The 16,215-nt window shown below is 42.4% G+C and overlaps 1 protein-coding gene across 8 annotated transcripts in view; it reads left to right on the plus strand.

Annotated features, from left to right (window-relative positions):
* FCSK (fucose kinase) overlaps window positions 1-15,791 on the plus strand; it is a 218,248-nt gene extending 202,457 nt beyond the window's left edge. For 7 of the 8 annotated variants that reach the window (XM_033942656.1, XM_033942651.1, XM_033942652.1 and 4 more), the window contains exons 19-24: window positions 2,765-2,908; window positions 2,992-3,111; window positions 9,744-9,931; window positions 13,569-13,668; window positions 13,843-14,066; window positions 15,067-15,791. In XM_033942656.1, the coding sequence (XP_033798547.1) occupies window positions 2,765-2,908; window positions 2,992-3,111; window positions 9,744-9,931; window positions 13,569-13,668; window positions 13,843-14,066; window positions 15,067-15,147 (857 nt within the window). In that variant the 3' untranslated portion in view covers window positions 15,148-15,791. Of the gene's footprint in view, window positions 1-2,764; window positions 2,909-2,991; window positions 3,112-3,819; window positions 3,953-9,743; window positions 9,932-13,568; window positions 13,669-13,842; window positions 14,067-15,066 lie in introns of those variants that run through there. The other variant, XR_004539276.1, reaches the window with a different exon arrangement.
* The last annotated feature ends 424 nt before the right edge of the window (window positions 15,792-16,215 follow it).

Genomic DNA, 16,215 nt, shown 5'->3' on the forward strand with positions numbered 1-16,215 from the left:
TAGCCTGAAGGGAACTGGGGAAGAGAGAGAGGGGAGAAGATGCTTGGAAATGGGGATGAGAGAGTGGGGAGAAGACGCTGGGAAAGAGGCTAGATTAAGAATATTTGTCTCGTTATCACTAGGTATCATTCTCCCCTTTTGACTCTTCCCTATCAATCTTCCCTGCTTTTTTCCCTACCTCCCCACCCACCTCCCCAGCTACCTTCCCCAATCCCATCCACTTTGGTTAACTCCTTCTACTTAAAGAACAATCTTCTTCTCTCTATGTGTGCGGGAACGGGACGGTGACAGGGGCAAGCTTGCATGGATGGGGCGGAGACAGGGACAAATTTTTTCCCTGTGTCATTCTCTAGTCTCAAACTCAAACCCTTTGCAGGGCCACATTTTGAATTTGTAGGTATTTGGAGGGCCGCAGAAAAAAAAGTTAATGTCTTATTAAAGAAATGACAACTTTGCATGAGGTAAGTACCTACAAATTCAAAATGTGGATTATCTGAAATTATCAGAAGCAATTAAGGAAATATTTATAAAGTATAGTTTATAAATCTTTCCTTAATTGCTTCTGATAATTTCAGCTATACTGTACACAGTTGAAAGCAGTGCAACATGCAGAAAGTGAAAAACTATCTAAATATCAACTTCAAGAGACAAGATTTTGGACCAACTATTTTGAGGCCCTTGGTATTATACAGAATGATTCTTTATGGAAAACTTGTGCCTTATATGTCCAGTGGTCACGTCTGCAATCGCCTTCAGCTCTCACCTCCTCCAGCACCGGACACACGCACAACTGCACTGCCTCCAGTGGTCACCTTACATTCTGGAATGTTGCCCGCCTCACTGCTGCAACCTCATGCAAGTGCTTTCCTGTGTGTACGTGATTATGAAGTGGAGTGGAGAGGACAATTGCGTACAGACACAGGAAAGTGCTTGCGTGAGGTTACAGCAGTGAGGCGGACAATGTTCCAAAACGTGACCGCAGGACACTTAAGGTACAAGTTTTCCATAAAGAATCAATCTTTATAATACCGAGGGCTTCAAAATAGTACCTGGCGGGCTGAGAGTTTGAGACCACCGCTCTAAAGTGATGTAATTTTACCAACATGGTAGCTCCATTACTTGAATGTCTCTGATTTTCCCCCACACCTAGGGCTAGATTCTCAAAAATTCATGTTAAAAACATACAGGCCACTGTTGCAGCTATGATAGTAGCAATGGGCACATGCATAGAATAAATGCAAAAAAAGCATTTTTTTGTAAACCCACAACAAATTGAGCTGCCGAAGCCAAGCAACCCTCCACCCGAAAGCGGGAGACATGCCCACTCTCTCCCGCCGCCAAGCAACAGGACCCCCAACACCCCCTTGGCAGCGGGAGAGATGCCTACTTTCTCATGCCACCAAGCAAAATACCCCCCAACACCTCCTCGGCAGCAGGAGAGATTCCAACTCTCTCCTACTGCCAAGCAACACCCCCTCCCCCACACCCGGCAGTGGGAGAGATTCCCACTCTCTCCCGCTGCCAAGCAACATACTCCCGACACCCCCTTGGCAGTGGGAGGGATGCCTATTCTTTCCACCACCACACCACGCAGACACCTAAAGCCCCACCCATAGAAGGGACCTTAACCAGGCCCCTTCCCAGTGCATCCCAGGATGCACTGGGGAGGGGAAGACCCGCCATTTTAAAGAGTTAGGCCAGCTGGCTGGAGGGAGTAGGCATTCCTCTGGCCTGCCATCTAAGTAAGATAAGGGGGAGAGAGCAGGGCTCATTGGAGGCACAGGAGGGGATTGCATAATGGTGGAAGAGAGTGGGCATCTCTACAGCTGCCAAAGGGGTGTCAAGGGTGTGTCGCCTAGCGGCAGGAGAGAGTGGGCATCTCTTCCACTGCTGGAGGGGGTGTTGCTTGTTGTCAGGAGAGAGTGGACATCTCTCCCACTACTGAGGTGGTGTTGGGGGGGGGGTGTTGCTTGACAGCGGGAGAGAGTGAGCATGTCTCCCACTGCTAGGGGGGGAGGATACTGGTGGGGGGGGTGTTGGCAGTGGGACAAAGTGGGCATCTCTCCAGATGCCGAGGGGTTTTTGTGGTTTGTCACTTAGAGACGAGAGTGAGTGTGCATCTCTCCAGATGCCGGGATTGTGTGTGGGGGCAGGAGAGAGAGGGCATCACTTGGCAATGGGAGAGAGTGGATATCTCTTCCAATGCCAGCGGGGGGCATTGCTGGATGGCTGGAGAAAGTGGGCATCTCTCCCGCTGCCGGGGTTCTGTGTGGGGGGGCATTGCTTTGTGGCAGAAGAGAGAGGGCATCTCTCCTGCCAATCTTCAATTTGATTTTTTATTATTATTTTAATTTGGGGGGGGGGGTCCTGAGCTGTCAAACCTTACTTTCCTCTTGGTGCCTGAGCCAACCAGTGCTCAAGCACTGATCAGAAAGTAAGGCAAAGACTGCTCAGACCTATCGGTAAATTTTGGCTACAAATGTGGCATAATGAGATTAGAGAATCACATGGCGATTATAGAGAATCGCTCGAAGCAATCATTTTAATATTAATGACCTCGTTGTAGTATCGGAGACTGCTAGAAAACTAGGAAAAGACCTCTGTAAGTCATTTTGATAATCTACCACTAAAATACTTGCACTCTAAACCATCTGGAACTGGTGTAGCGAGCACAGGTTTTAGTTTTGAGAATCTGCCCCCTAGTGTCTATACATGCTTTGCCAGCCCCAGTCTCCATTTGTTTCAGGTTTATTTTCCTTTGCAGGGGCTCTACTGAAAGCCGCTTTTATCTGTTCTCAAATAATAAGTTACCCTTCTGAGAAACTCTTGCATGACCAGCTGATGGAGCAATTTGGAGGAGGATTTGAACTGCATACATGGTCTAACCTGCCCCATGGATCTGGCTTGGGTGTGTATGAAAGTGGTATTTGTTCATGCCTGTCATACAGTGGACTTGTGAACTGCTATTTACTCTGTACTTACCTTTTCCAGGTACCAGCAGCATCCTCGCAGGTGCAGTGATGGCAGCATTGTATCGGGCGACAGGAAAGTCATGCAGTTCTGAATCACTCATACATGCGGTGCTGCACCTGGAACAGGTCCTTACCACAGGTAAAGAGAACCAAAACCAGATCCATAGAATAATAGGAACAAGTCCTCATTATAGATAAAGAGAATCAAAATATATCAAGATTCAGGAACAAGTCCCTATCATAGGTAAAGAGAACTAGGAACAGGTCCTCAACACAAGTAAAGAGCATAACATAAAACTTTATTTCTATCCCGCTGTAATCTCTTGGTTCTAAGCGGGTAACAAACAAGAAAACTGTTCATATACAGTGAATTATAAAAAAGAAAGTACTAAATACCTACATATGATAGCATACATTTATAATAAACGTAGATTAATATTAAATCTCCAAAAATTTCTTAAACAAGTATGTTTTATAAGGTCTCCTAAAATGTAAATAAGAAGTAGAAATTAATTTAAAAAATATATATATCATACTCGCTGCTTGGTAAGAAAGCATACAATTGTGATATTTTTTATAAATTCAATAATTAACTGGTGGAAAGAGAAAAAAAAGTTAGTATTTCAAAGGTCGTGCTGGGTTAATGAAAACCAGAACATACCAAGATTCAGGAACAGGAGCTCAGGCTAGGCAAAGACAATAAGAAATGTGTGCTCCATGGCAGTGGTAACCAAGGATGGGGTAGAGGTCAGTCTACCCCGGAGGCAGGGAGCTCAGAGATGCTGGAGTGGTCATGATTCAGAGGTCTGCTGACCCCGCCCCCTCTGACATCAACTTCCTGTTCCAGGGTGGGGGACCAGCAGAGTTGACGGCTACTCGCAGGCAGCCTACAACTGATCCATGCATTTTCCCACTACATGAAGAAGGGGGTGTTTGGTCCTTAGGATGAAGTGCTTCACTCTGGGTTCTCGCCCCATCAGGTAAGCCTCTGCTCTGTGGGCAAAGAGATCCTCATCACAGGTGAAGAGAACCAGGACATGTCTTCATGTCAACCAGAGAAAGCCAGGAGCATGTATTTTGTTCCATCAGAGAGACAGCAACAGAGAAGATTAGGTTTCAGGTGTGTAGGATTGTTTTCAGGAACAATGAGATAAGTAAATGGATGGTGGCTATGTAATATGCCAGCCTTAAATTTAAAAAATACATATTTTTTAAAAAATATGGATTAGATGTCAAATCACCCTTACTTTTGTCATGAGTGATATCAAATTATATTGAATTATTGTTGTCATCAGTTGTATGTGATCTTGGGGGTTCATAATGATGAATTCTATTGCCAAACAAGCTATTGCAGCATGTTGTTATAATACATTTTATATGTTACATCTTTTGAACTATTTACATCACTTACTACAACCTATGGATTTTCATGAAGTGTTGCAGTCGATGGGTGAGATTATTGTAATGCAATATATTTAGGCCCTCCTTTTATCCAGCTTTACGTATGTATTACATACGGTTCAGAATGATGCAACCAAGTTGTTGCCTGCTGCATTCTGGAACATATTCTACAGTTCTTTGTTCATGACATTGATTGCCTATTAAAAAACATATATGCTGGGAGGTGAGAGGCTGATATGCATGGATGGGGAGAGGGGACCTTGGGGTGATAGTGTCCGAAGATCTAAAGGTGAAAAACAGTGTAATAAGGCGGTGGCTGCTGCCAAAAGGATGCTGGGCTGTATAAAGAGAGGCGTAACCAGTAGAAGAATGAAGGTGTTGATGCCCCTCTACAGGTCATTGGTGAGGCCCCACTTGGAGTATTTTGTTCAGTTTTGGAGACCGTATCTAGTGAAGGACACAAAAAGACTTAAAGCAGTCCAGAGGAGGGCAATGAAAATGATAGGAGGTTTGCGCCAAAAGAAGTATGAGGAGAGACTGGAAGCCCTGAATATGTATACCTTAGAGCAGGGGTGCCCACACTTTATGGGCTTGCGAGCTACTTTTATAATGACTATGTCAAAATGATCTACCAACAATAAAATTTAAAAAAAACACAAAGCACACTGAAAGGCAGAGAAAATGTTAATTATTCATATTCCAGGTTTTTTCAAAGAGGTCATGGCAGATGATTCTATGCAATGTCACCTCAGTAACAAAATACAAAAATAGACAAATACACCCCCTCCCTTTTTACTAAACCACAATAGTAGGTTTTAGCACAGGGAGTTACGCTGTATGCCTCGTGCTGCTCTCAATGCTCATAGGCTCCCTGTGCTAAAAAACGCTATTACGGTTTAGTAAAAGGGAGCCATAGTGCAAAATATAGACAGCAGATATAAATTCTCAAAACTGACACATTTTGATCACTAAATTGAAAATAAAATCATTTTTCCTACCTTTGCTGTTTGGTGATTTCATGAGTCTCTGGTTGCACTTTCTTCTTCTGACTGCATCCAATCTTTCTTCCTTTCTATCAGCCTCCTGTATGTTTCCTCTCCTCCAGACCTCATTCTCTCCACCAACTTTTTCTTTCTGTCTCCCTGTTCCCCCTTCTTTCTGTCTCCCTGTCTGCCCCCTTTCTTTCTTTCTCCGTGCCCTCCCCCAAGCCACTCGGTTTGCTGCCACCGCCATCGGGGAACAGCCCCCAAGCCACTGCCGTCCCAAGCTTTCCCTGTAGAAGCATCGCGCTGACCAGCATTCCGCTCACTGATGTCAATTCTGACGTAGGAGAGGAAGTTCCGGGCCAACAAGGCATTTCTCCTCATTCCATCCAGCCTGAGCCCCATCTCTCCTTGATCCAGCATTTCCCTTCTGTGTCTGTCAGAATTACCATTCCACCTATTTTCCAGCATCACCCTTCTTTGTGTCCATCTCACCTATATCCCTATCTCACCACTTTCTCAGAATCTTCATTTGTCTCTGTCCTTGTCTTTACCCCATGTTCACCATTTGCCCTTTCAATGTCTTTATCTCCCCCCCACACACTTTTTCAGCATTACTTCTATGTCTCTATTTCACCTCCTCTTCATGTCCCCTCTGTATCTCTATCCTTATTCAGTAGGTCCTGCTTACTCTTTCTCTTCTTTGTGTCATTATCTCCATTTTCAGCTTTCCCCCCTTTTCCTTTGTTAATGCACCCTATAGCCAGAATCTTTCCACCCTCCCTCCACTCCGGCCCAGCCCAGTATGAAATATTTCCTTTTGTTTCCCTCCCCTCTCTCTTTCTCTCTCTCTTCTGCTCCCTAACCCACGAGTCCTGCATCTGGCCCTCTCCCTTCTACCTGCACCTGGCAAAACCCCCCTGCTCCGCAGCTCTCTTAAGCAACTAGTCAGCAGCGGTGATCAAGACAAGCTGCCGACATCGAGGCCTTCTCTCTACGAGTCCCGCCTTTGTGGAAAAAGGAAGTTGAAACAAGCGGGACTCGCAGAGGGTAGGCCCCGACTTCTGAAGCTTGTGTCGATCGCTGCTGCTGAGATGCCGAAGAGAGCCGGGAAGCAGGGGGTGTGGCCGGAAGCAGGTAGAAGGGAGAGGGCTGCTGGAAGAGGTAGAAGTTCCGGAGCATGACACCGACCCGGACCAGGATGATTTATTTTTCAGGCTGTTGCTGCTGCCGCCGCCACGCCACCACGCCCCTCCCCGAAATGACAAAAACAGCCTAATGCCCAGCATCGGCGTCTTTGACGTTGGGGAGAGGAAGGCTGATAGGCCCGGTAGATCGGGACGGCAACACGAGTCTATCACAGAGCCCGGGATGGGCTCTGCGATCGACTCACGTTGCCTTCCTGAGCTACCGGTCGATCGCGATCGACGCGTTGGGCACCCCTGCCTTAGAGGAAAGGAGGGACAGGGGAGATATAATTCAGATGTTCAAATACTTGAAAAGGTATTAACGTAGAACAAAATGTTTTGCAGAGAAAGGAAAATGGTAAAACCAGAGGGCATAATTTAAGGTTGAGGGGTGGGAGACTCAAGAGCAATGTAAGGAAATTCTTCTTTATGGAGAGGGAGGTAGATGCCTGGAATGCACTCCCGAGAGAAGTGGTGGAGATGAAGACGGTGATGGAGTTCATAAAAGCGTGGGATGAACACACAGGATCTAGAATCAGAAAATAATAGTAAATATTGAAGAACTAAGGCCAGTACTGGGCAGACTTGCACGGTCTGTGTCTGTATATGGCTGTTTGGTGGAGGATGGGCTGGTGAGGGCTTCAATGGCTGGGATGGTATAGATGGGCTGAAGTGAGCTTTGACGGAGACTTCAAGTAGTTGGAACCTAAGGACAGTATAGGCAGAGCTTTGGATTCTTGCCCAGAAATAGCTAAGAACCCCCCCCCCCACACACACACACACACACATACACAAATTTTTAGATTGAATCAGGTTGGGAAGACTGGATGGACCATTCGGTCTTTATCTGCCATCATCTACTATGTTACTATGTTTTATATCAAATTTAAAGTCTGTTGGCTTGCTTTCAGAATTCTTAAGATTCCCTTAAATGGCACTGGTAATTAGAGAAAGTGATCAGATTTGCATAATTTACAGGGGCATTTTCAATATGATGTCTAAATCTGTTGGACTGTAAATCTGGTTTTGAACTTTTTGGGAAAAACATTCCAGTAGAGAAATTGGCCATTTTCAAACCAGATAAACGTTCAACTTTTTGTTTTAAAAATGGCCATTTGCTAGACATTTTTGTGCTCAGTGCATCTGTCTTTTAGAACCAATGAATATCTTTTGTTCTTTCATTTGTATGACACTGTTTTTGATTAAAAATCAATAAAAAATAAAAAAATTAATCCAAGGGAAAAATGCACAAAAACGTCAGAACATGGGGGCACTCTAAGGACTTCACATAAAAAGTCCCAGGTACACATCTCACCTCCAAAACCATCAAAAACCTAAAGTAGCCAACTGTACAAACCAACAATAGGCCTTATACCTGCAGATGTCACCTATATGTAGGCAGAGTACGTTTTTGGAGAGATCACACTTTCCACCAGAACTGTATTAGTTAGAGTGGGATATGGGCCTAGGTCCACTGCAGTGACCACCAGGCTACTCCAGACTCCTGCTTGCTGTTCTAATGGGAGTAGCCATAGCTGTCATATAGGCTGATATGTATTGTTTCTATCACACCTATGGGGGGTGGGAAGTACAGTGACCACTGGAAGTGTAATCCCTCCAGTGGTCATCTGGTCAGTTTAGGCACCTTTTTGGTATTTATTCTTTATTACACAGCATTTACACAGCGGGGAAGTCGGTTATGGACCGCAGTTCACATTGAAATTCAATACACTGCTGTTCTGAAGAAGCTCTGATTAATAGTAACAGAGCAAAACGGAGATCTTCCGTCTTTAGGCGTGGGATTCTCGCCGGGCGTTTGTCCAGCTAAGTACCACGCTTTCACAGCAGCATAACCAGCGCATAAATAATGTAGCAGTAATATGAGAAACAGTCCATAATATGTTTCATCTACAATATAAACTTAACAAGCTCTTAGAGAAAATAAGACTTACTTGATGATAGCTCAGCTAATGGTTTAGCAACCAAGATTAGTTCTGGTTGTGAATCTTGGGCACTGGAGAATTTTAGTCTTCATCTCTATGTATTGAGCTTTAGTCATTTTGAAGTTGTGTGTTGGTCTATGACAGGAGTTTAACTTATTCTTTATTAAACAGCTCTAGCCTCAAACATCCTATTTTTTTTTGCCCTGGACGTTTTTGCAATGTTCCTATATTGCAGTAAACTGTCCAAATCATAAGCCCACCCTACTCCCCCTCAAAACACAACTCCAACATGTCCCTTGAGATTTAGGCACACTGCAGATGACCTGCATAGAAAGTGTCTTAAAATGGGTTCTGAAAATAGCAATTTGGACATGGTTTAATGGATGGTAACAAGTAAACTACCGCAAAACTCATTAAGATGGTCATGTGGTAACCCATTTCCAGGCCTTAACCACGCCTTAACCCCCAAATTCTAAAGAGTCCACCTAAAGTTAGATGCCTAGCCAATGTAGGCACCTAACTTAATTAATAGGCACCGATAATTGCTACTTAACACCTCATAATTGTCATTAATTGAACTTAACTAAAAGTTAGGCACCTAACTAGAAAAACATGATTCTATATAAAGTAGGCACCCAGTCCAAAGTGCGTAGTTAAAAGAGGGTGCTGTTAGAAGGCATATCTTTGAGTTAGGCGTCTGTTTTGACTTATTTATTTTTAGTATTTACATACCACTTATAAACTAAGTGGTTTACATTCAGATACTCAAGCACTTTTTCCTATCTGTTTTGGTGGGCTCACACTTTATCTAATGTACAAAGAGCAGCATGGGTTTGAACCCACAACCTCAGGGTACTGAGGTTGTAGCTCTAACTACTGCACCACACACTTCCCTAACTTTAGGCCAAAAAAAAACCCTGGCATAAATACGGTGCACCCAAAAGTTAGGACACCTAGTGATGCTTAAGGCCACTTAGGCCTACTCCATTAGAGTTGATTTTGTTAGGTAACATGTATAGAATCAGGGCCTATGTACTTAACATACTTTAGTAAAAGGGCCCCTTAATTAATTGACTTGGAGCTGCTTTCTGGAACTGGATATTAATTTTTTATGTGATTTTATGTTATTTAGTAAAGTTGTTTTGTGTACCCTCATTTATAAATAGCATAGAGTAGCTTTTATTAGCATCACAGTATGAAATGTGTTTTCAATGAATAAGATGTTAGAGATCTTAGCACTCTCTCTCTTTCTGGCAGGAGGTGGATGGCAAGACCAGGTGGGTGGGCTTGTTCCAGGCATCAAGATTGGGCGTTCAATGGCCCGCTTGCCATTGAAAGTAGAAGTGGAGAAGCTTGCTGTGCCTGAAAGCTTCATTCAGACCTTAAACAATCATCTTCTTCTGGTATACACAGGCAAAACCAGACTGGCACGAAATCTGCTACAGGTGAGAGGTCCAATATCTTCTTTACTAGCTTGAAAAAGTATACAATCTGCTGATGATAAGGTAGTATGCTCTAGAATTAGCATAAATTGATGCGCAGTCTCCTGCTGTAGGCGAGATCAGAACTCTCCATCATTAGCATGAGTTAGTGCAGGTGTTACTGCTCTAGCTCCCTGCCTATGTCCCATCTCAGGCTCTATCTCAATTTGTTTTCATACATCATTGTCATTTTTTTGCATAGCTACTGTACTTATTTAGGGATGCATTTCTAACATAACGGGTGATTCATCTAACCTATACACTCCGCGCATAATAATGAATACCAACCACTTTTAAGAAGCGTCATCCCCCCTCCTTTGTTTTCTCCTTGCCCTGAGTTATCACCCTCTTTTATTTATTTTATCTCGATGTATTTTACTCTTGCCTAACCCGTGATCTTCTTGTTTATGTATGTTTATGTCATATCTACTGAACATATATATATATATTTATTTTTAGTTCCTTTTAAAAATTTTTAGCATTGTAAACCATTTAGGTACAAGTTGATAGACTGTATCTCAAATATAGAATAAACTTGGAAACTTACAAAATAATTGTATTCCATTAAGTGTGCAGCTGTATTTTATTTGGGTCCAGGCAGTTTCTTCCTCCTTCTTTGTACTTTGTGTTGGGAAAAGGTTTGAGATCTGGCGCAACAAACTTTCTCTATTCAAAGCTACTTGTGAATTTTTACCCTGTTCTCAGTATACCAAGTCTGTGAATTGCAGTAATCTATCAGGAACCATGTGCCATGACACCTTTGAAACACTGCAAATATAGGCATTCTTTAGATATGCTAATGATAGGAGGAAGTACAAAAGTGATATTATGAGGCTCAAGGGTGAAGGGAAGGAATATGTAGAAGCTGATAAGGATAAAATGGAATTGTTTAACAAATATATGTGTTCTCTGTTCACAGTTGAAGGTCCAGGAATAGGACCACAGAAGATAAACACAAATAGGAATGGAAGTGTGGTAGATCTTGATCAATTTTCAAAAAAGAGTGTTCATACGGAGCTAGCTAAACTAAAGATTAAAAAAAAGTGATGGAACCAGATGGGATTCATCCCAAGGTGCTGAAGAAACTTAGAAATTTTGGCAGTTCTGCTGTCTGACCTTTTTTTTAATGCTTCTTTAGAGTCAGGAGTGGTCTTAGAGGACTGGAGAAGGGCAGATGTGGATCATTGCCAGAAAAGTGGAAATTAGGAGGAGGAGTTTGGGAACTACAGGCCAGATAGTCTGTCCTCTGTGGTAAATAAATTAATGGAAACACTGTTAAAAACAGTGGACTCGTAGTGCAATTTCTGGAATCTGAAATAGCATGGTTTTATTAGAGGCAGGTTTGTCAGACAAATCTGATTAATTTCTTTGACTAGTGGCCAGAAAGTTGGCTTGAGGAAGAACACTAGATATGGTGTACCTAGTGTTTGATAAAGTCTTTGATACAGTTCCACATCAGTTCCAACTTATAAATAGATTCAGTGTCCTAATATGGGCCCTAAAGCAACTGACTGGGTTAGAAACTGGTTGAATGGAAGGCAACAAAGGGTAGTGATAAATGGGATTTCACTGGGAGGAAAGGGACATTACCAGTAGCATGTCACAAGGATTAGTTCTTAGTCTGTCCATGAGGCTATCCATATAATGGGACTAATTATGTCAGTGTTATAATGTATCTCAGTAAACCAGTCACAAGAGCTGTATATGTCTTTTTACTGCCCTCTCTGGATATGAAAAGCACCAATGTTCACGGAGAACATGAGCAAGTGAGTGTGAACCTAGTAACTGGAAAACATGAATATGCAGTGAATCATTTCATTGTTAAAGACCCAAAGCAATTGGCTTTTGCAGAAGCATATACAGATCACAAAATAAAACTGAGTTTGATGAAACTTCTGTCATTAACCTTCTCCAGTTGTGGGCGTTCTAGGGTGTGGCAGTCCAAGCCGATTCTAACCATTTTTTTTACACACACACAGCCCCCCCCCCTTGCATACCTTTTTTTCATCTTTTTGAATTCCTGGTGGTCAGCAGTGTATCAGGAGAGGGTCTGGTGGTCACTGGGTAATGACCCAAATATAGCACGAGACCCCCATTTGTGGGCCCAAAAATCTCATCCTATATTCGAGTATATACGGTAGCACTTTTTTACTGATGGGAAGCATTTCATGGCTTCTCTTACACTTCGAAGAACTGCCACCATCACAATTTTTGCACTTTGTGGCCTTTATTAAGTGATAACATGGCAACGATTGTGGATACCAAGAATGCTAGAGACTAACCAGATGTGAGCTAGGAGGGCCTGCGTGGGTTCAGAGGACAAAGAGAGATGAATCAGATATTGAGCTTGACAGGGCAGGAAGGTTTCACCATGTAACTTGGAATGGGCGCAATTTCTTGAAATTTTCATTCAGTGTTTTCAGGCTGCAGTACACCACAAATAATTGAAACTGCAGAAACCAATTCTGTGGATATGGGGAGGACTACTTTATATGCCATTATTCTGATGATTCATGCACGTAATTGGTACATAAATGTTTGTACATACTTGATGGAATTACCCCCTATGCATTGCATACCATGGAATCGAGGGTGAAATACTCACATGGATTAAAAACTGCCTGGAGCATAGGAAACAGAGAGTGGGGGTAAATGGGCAATTCTCAGACTGGAAGAGCATCACCAGCGGGGCGCCGCAGGGCTCGGTGCTTGGAACCGTGCTCTTCAACATCTTTATAAATGATCTGGACATTGGTACAACGAGTGAGGTGATTAAATTTGCGGACGATACAAAGTTATTCAGATTAGTGAAGACACAGGGGTTTGTGAAGATCTGGAACGTGACATAATCAAGCTTGAGAAATGGGCATCGACATGGCAAACGAGGTTCAAAGTTGATAAGTGCAAAGTGATGCATGTCGGGAACAAAAATCTCATGCACGAATACAGGATGTCTGGGGAAGTATTTGGAGAAACCTCCCAGGAAAGGGACTTGGGAGTTCTGATCGACAAGTCCATGAAGCCATCTGCACAATATGCTGCGGTGGTGAAAAGGGAAAACAGAATGCTAGGAACGATCAAGAAGGGGATCACGAACAGATCGGAGAAGGTTATCATGCCGCTGTACCGGGCTAAGGACACTTAAGTTGCCTTTATACAATAAGCATGTTTTGGGGAAATTTTTATAGACACACAGTTATAAAAGTACAGTAAAACCTTGGTTTGCGAGCATAATTTGTTCCGAAACCATTTTTGTAATCCAAAACACTCGTATATCAAAGCAAATTTCCCCATAAGAAATAATGGAAACTCAAACGATTCGTTCCACGACCCAAAAACTTTAATACAAAATACTGTATGTATTTGTATTGCAAGACTTTGCTTGCTTAGAACAGTCACTACACTCCCACAGCGTCAGAGAGAGAACCATCGGCTCAGTTGTGATGATGTGACGTGTGTATACTATATGTACTTGTATTGCTTGTCTTGCACAACACTTGCATACCAAGTTATTTGCAATCCAAGGTTTTACTGTAATCCTATTTTATTACAGACAGGCACCACGACTTCATAATGGAACATATTCATTTTGTCATTGTAGGATGTCCTGCGGAATTGGTATGCCAGGCTGCCTGCCATTGTCCAAAATGCTGATGCCCTGGTCAGCAATGCAGAAGAGTGTGCTTGTGCCTTCAGCCAAGGTAAAGTGCCAATCAAGTCATTTCAACTGGTAGATAGATAAGTGATTGCAAGTTTAATAGACCATCCCAGCTCCTGGCTTTATATAGTAATTATCTTTCTGCAGTCTTCTTGTAGTAATATATATGGATGAGTGTATGTGTAAATATGTATATATTTTTCTTTTATTGTTCCAGGGGACTTGCTCAAATTGGGAGAGTGCCTAAACTGCTACTGGCAGCAGAAGAAGAACATGGCACCAGGCTGTGAGCCTCTGGCTGTGCGGCATATAATGGATGCCCTGCAGCCCTTTGTATATGGTCAGAGTCTGGCTGGGGCAGGAGGTGGAGGATTCCTCTATGTTTTAACTAAACAACCCAAGCAGAGAGAGAACCTTCAGAAAGTTCTTGCAAATACACAGGTGAGAGCAATGTAAGGAAATTTTAAATTGAATCAGGTTGGGCAGACTGGATGGACCATTCGGGTCTTTATCTGCCATCATCTACTATGTTACTATGTTATGTTACTATGAGACAGACAAATCTACAGTATATTATACAGGACTATGAAGGTGGAGTTTACTAGGTTAAACTAGTCCATACAACCAAAGTGTCTGTATGACTGATAACAATATGACAAGTTAAACAAACATCTACACTTGCTGTAATTATTCTGAAAATTCTGGAAAATGCAAACCGGTCCAGATACATAGGAGGGGCCTAAGGGATCTGGCCAATCGGAATCTTAGGCCACACCCAGTGCATCCCAGAATGCCCCTCTCTTTGAATCTCCTCCCTCCATGTACTTCTAATAGCTACATCAAGGGGCCCCCCCCGAAGGCCGGCATGTTTCCCCCTTCCCTCCACCATCATCTGGCTTCCCCCTGGTCTCCCAGTCTCACTTTCAAAACTAATTACAGCCTGCTCCTGCTTTAGGAGGCCCGAAGGTATGTGGGGAGGAGGGTTGGTCAGTGAATTGGAAAGCCCGATTTTTTGAGAAGGCGAATCGATCAGCACTAATCTGGACTGGTCTAGAGGGATGAAGATGAAAGTTATGATTTTGGTCAGTGGTACAAATAAGGCAACCACAGGGAAGGAGAGCAAGAGGCACAGAAAAATTGTACAGCAGAAATTTATATAGATGTTTAGGATTACTAACACAGGATATTACAGCTAACAATTCAGACAGCATGGATTTGCATAATTTCTTGCTAACTAGTAATCCAAATATAACTGTGTGTTAGAATTTGAATACTTTTCTTGAGGTTACTGCAGGGCTGGTGTTAGAATACTGGGACCCAGGGCAGAAATTTACGAGGAGACCCCCTGAGCTCTTCAACTGTCCGTGCTCCCTTTGGTTGGTGCTGTTCAATGCTAGTGCATGATAAGCAGCCATGACTCATTTCCATGACTTTGTTTCAGGGTGTGGGAAAGTTCCGAATGCACTCCATAGAAGTGGACATGGTGGGAATCTCAGTCCAGCTACTGGGGAGTAACTTCTGAGCATCCAAGCAGAGAGGCTGCAGTGATTGTTTTCAAATCCTAACTATGGTGATGTTTTATTTATAGAATATTGCCTGAGCATTTCACATTTTGGTGCAGATCCTTTAATCTCTTTAACCCCCCTCCCATTTCCCTTGTGTTCCATGTCTTGTCAATTGAATTTTTGTATCTATATACCCTATATCTTTTTTTATTTAAAAAAATTTGTACAATGTAAACCGCTTTGGTATTTCCAGCGGTATATCAAGCTATAATAAACTGTTGACACTCCTTTTCCTTGGGTGATGCACTAGCACACCCCACTCCAAGATGCAAACTATGATGTGAAAAATGATGGTTATACTGAAAAAGTAATATTAGCCCAGTATCTCCTTTATGTATTCTGGTATCTATCTCAATTACATAGAGAGGGAAAAAAGATCACAGTACAAATAGCCAAATATAATCAAATTGGAGGGCTCCAGGGTTTGTTTCTATTTAACTTTGGATCTTGCTATGGGAATATTATTAATATAATGAGGTATATGTTATGGTTTATATTTTCTAAGAAATAAAAGTATGAAAAATTATATTTGTATTTTATGTTTCCTTGATGTGTTATGTTAATTTGTCCCTTTAGACAAATAAAATGAGTATATTATTATTACATGTGTGGAAGATGTTAATACAATGATTGATTTCTTTATTTTTTCTAAGAAATATTTCTGATATATAATTTATTTTTTCTTTGCAAACACTCTCTGGGCATAAAAGAAGAACCAGTGTGCACAGCTGACCAAACTAATTGGGGAAAGGAGATGTTTGCTCTGAGATGCAGAGTCATTGAACCTTGAAAGAAAAAACAAAGTTAACTTGCAATGTAAGAACATAAGAATAGACTTACTGGGTCAGACTAATGATCCATCTAGCCTAGTAGCCCGTCTTCATGGTAGCCAATCCAGGTCACTAGTACCTGAGAAAAACTCAAATAGTAGCAACATTCTATGCTATCAATCCAGGGCAAGTAGTGGCTTCCCCCAAGTCTGTCTCAATAACAGACTATGGACTTTTTCTCCAGGAAATTGTCAA

This window comes from Geotrypetes seraphini, chromosome 4, assembly GCF_902459505.1.
Source record: "Geotrypetes seraphini chromosome 4, aGeoSer1.1, whole genome shotgun sequence".
NCBI lineage: Eukaryota > Metazoa > Chordata > Amphibia > Gymnophiona > Dermophiidae > Geotrypetes > Geotrypetes seraphini.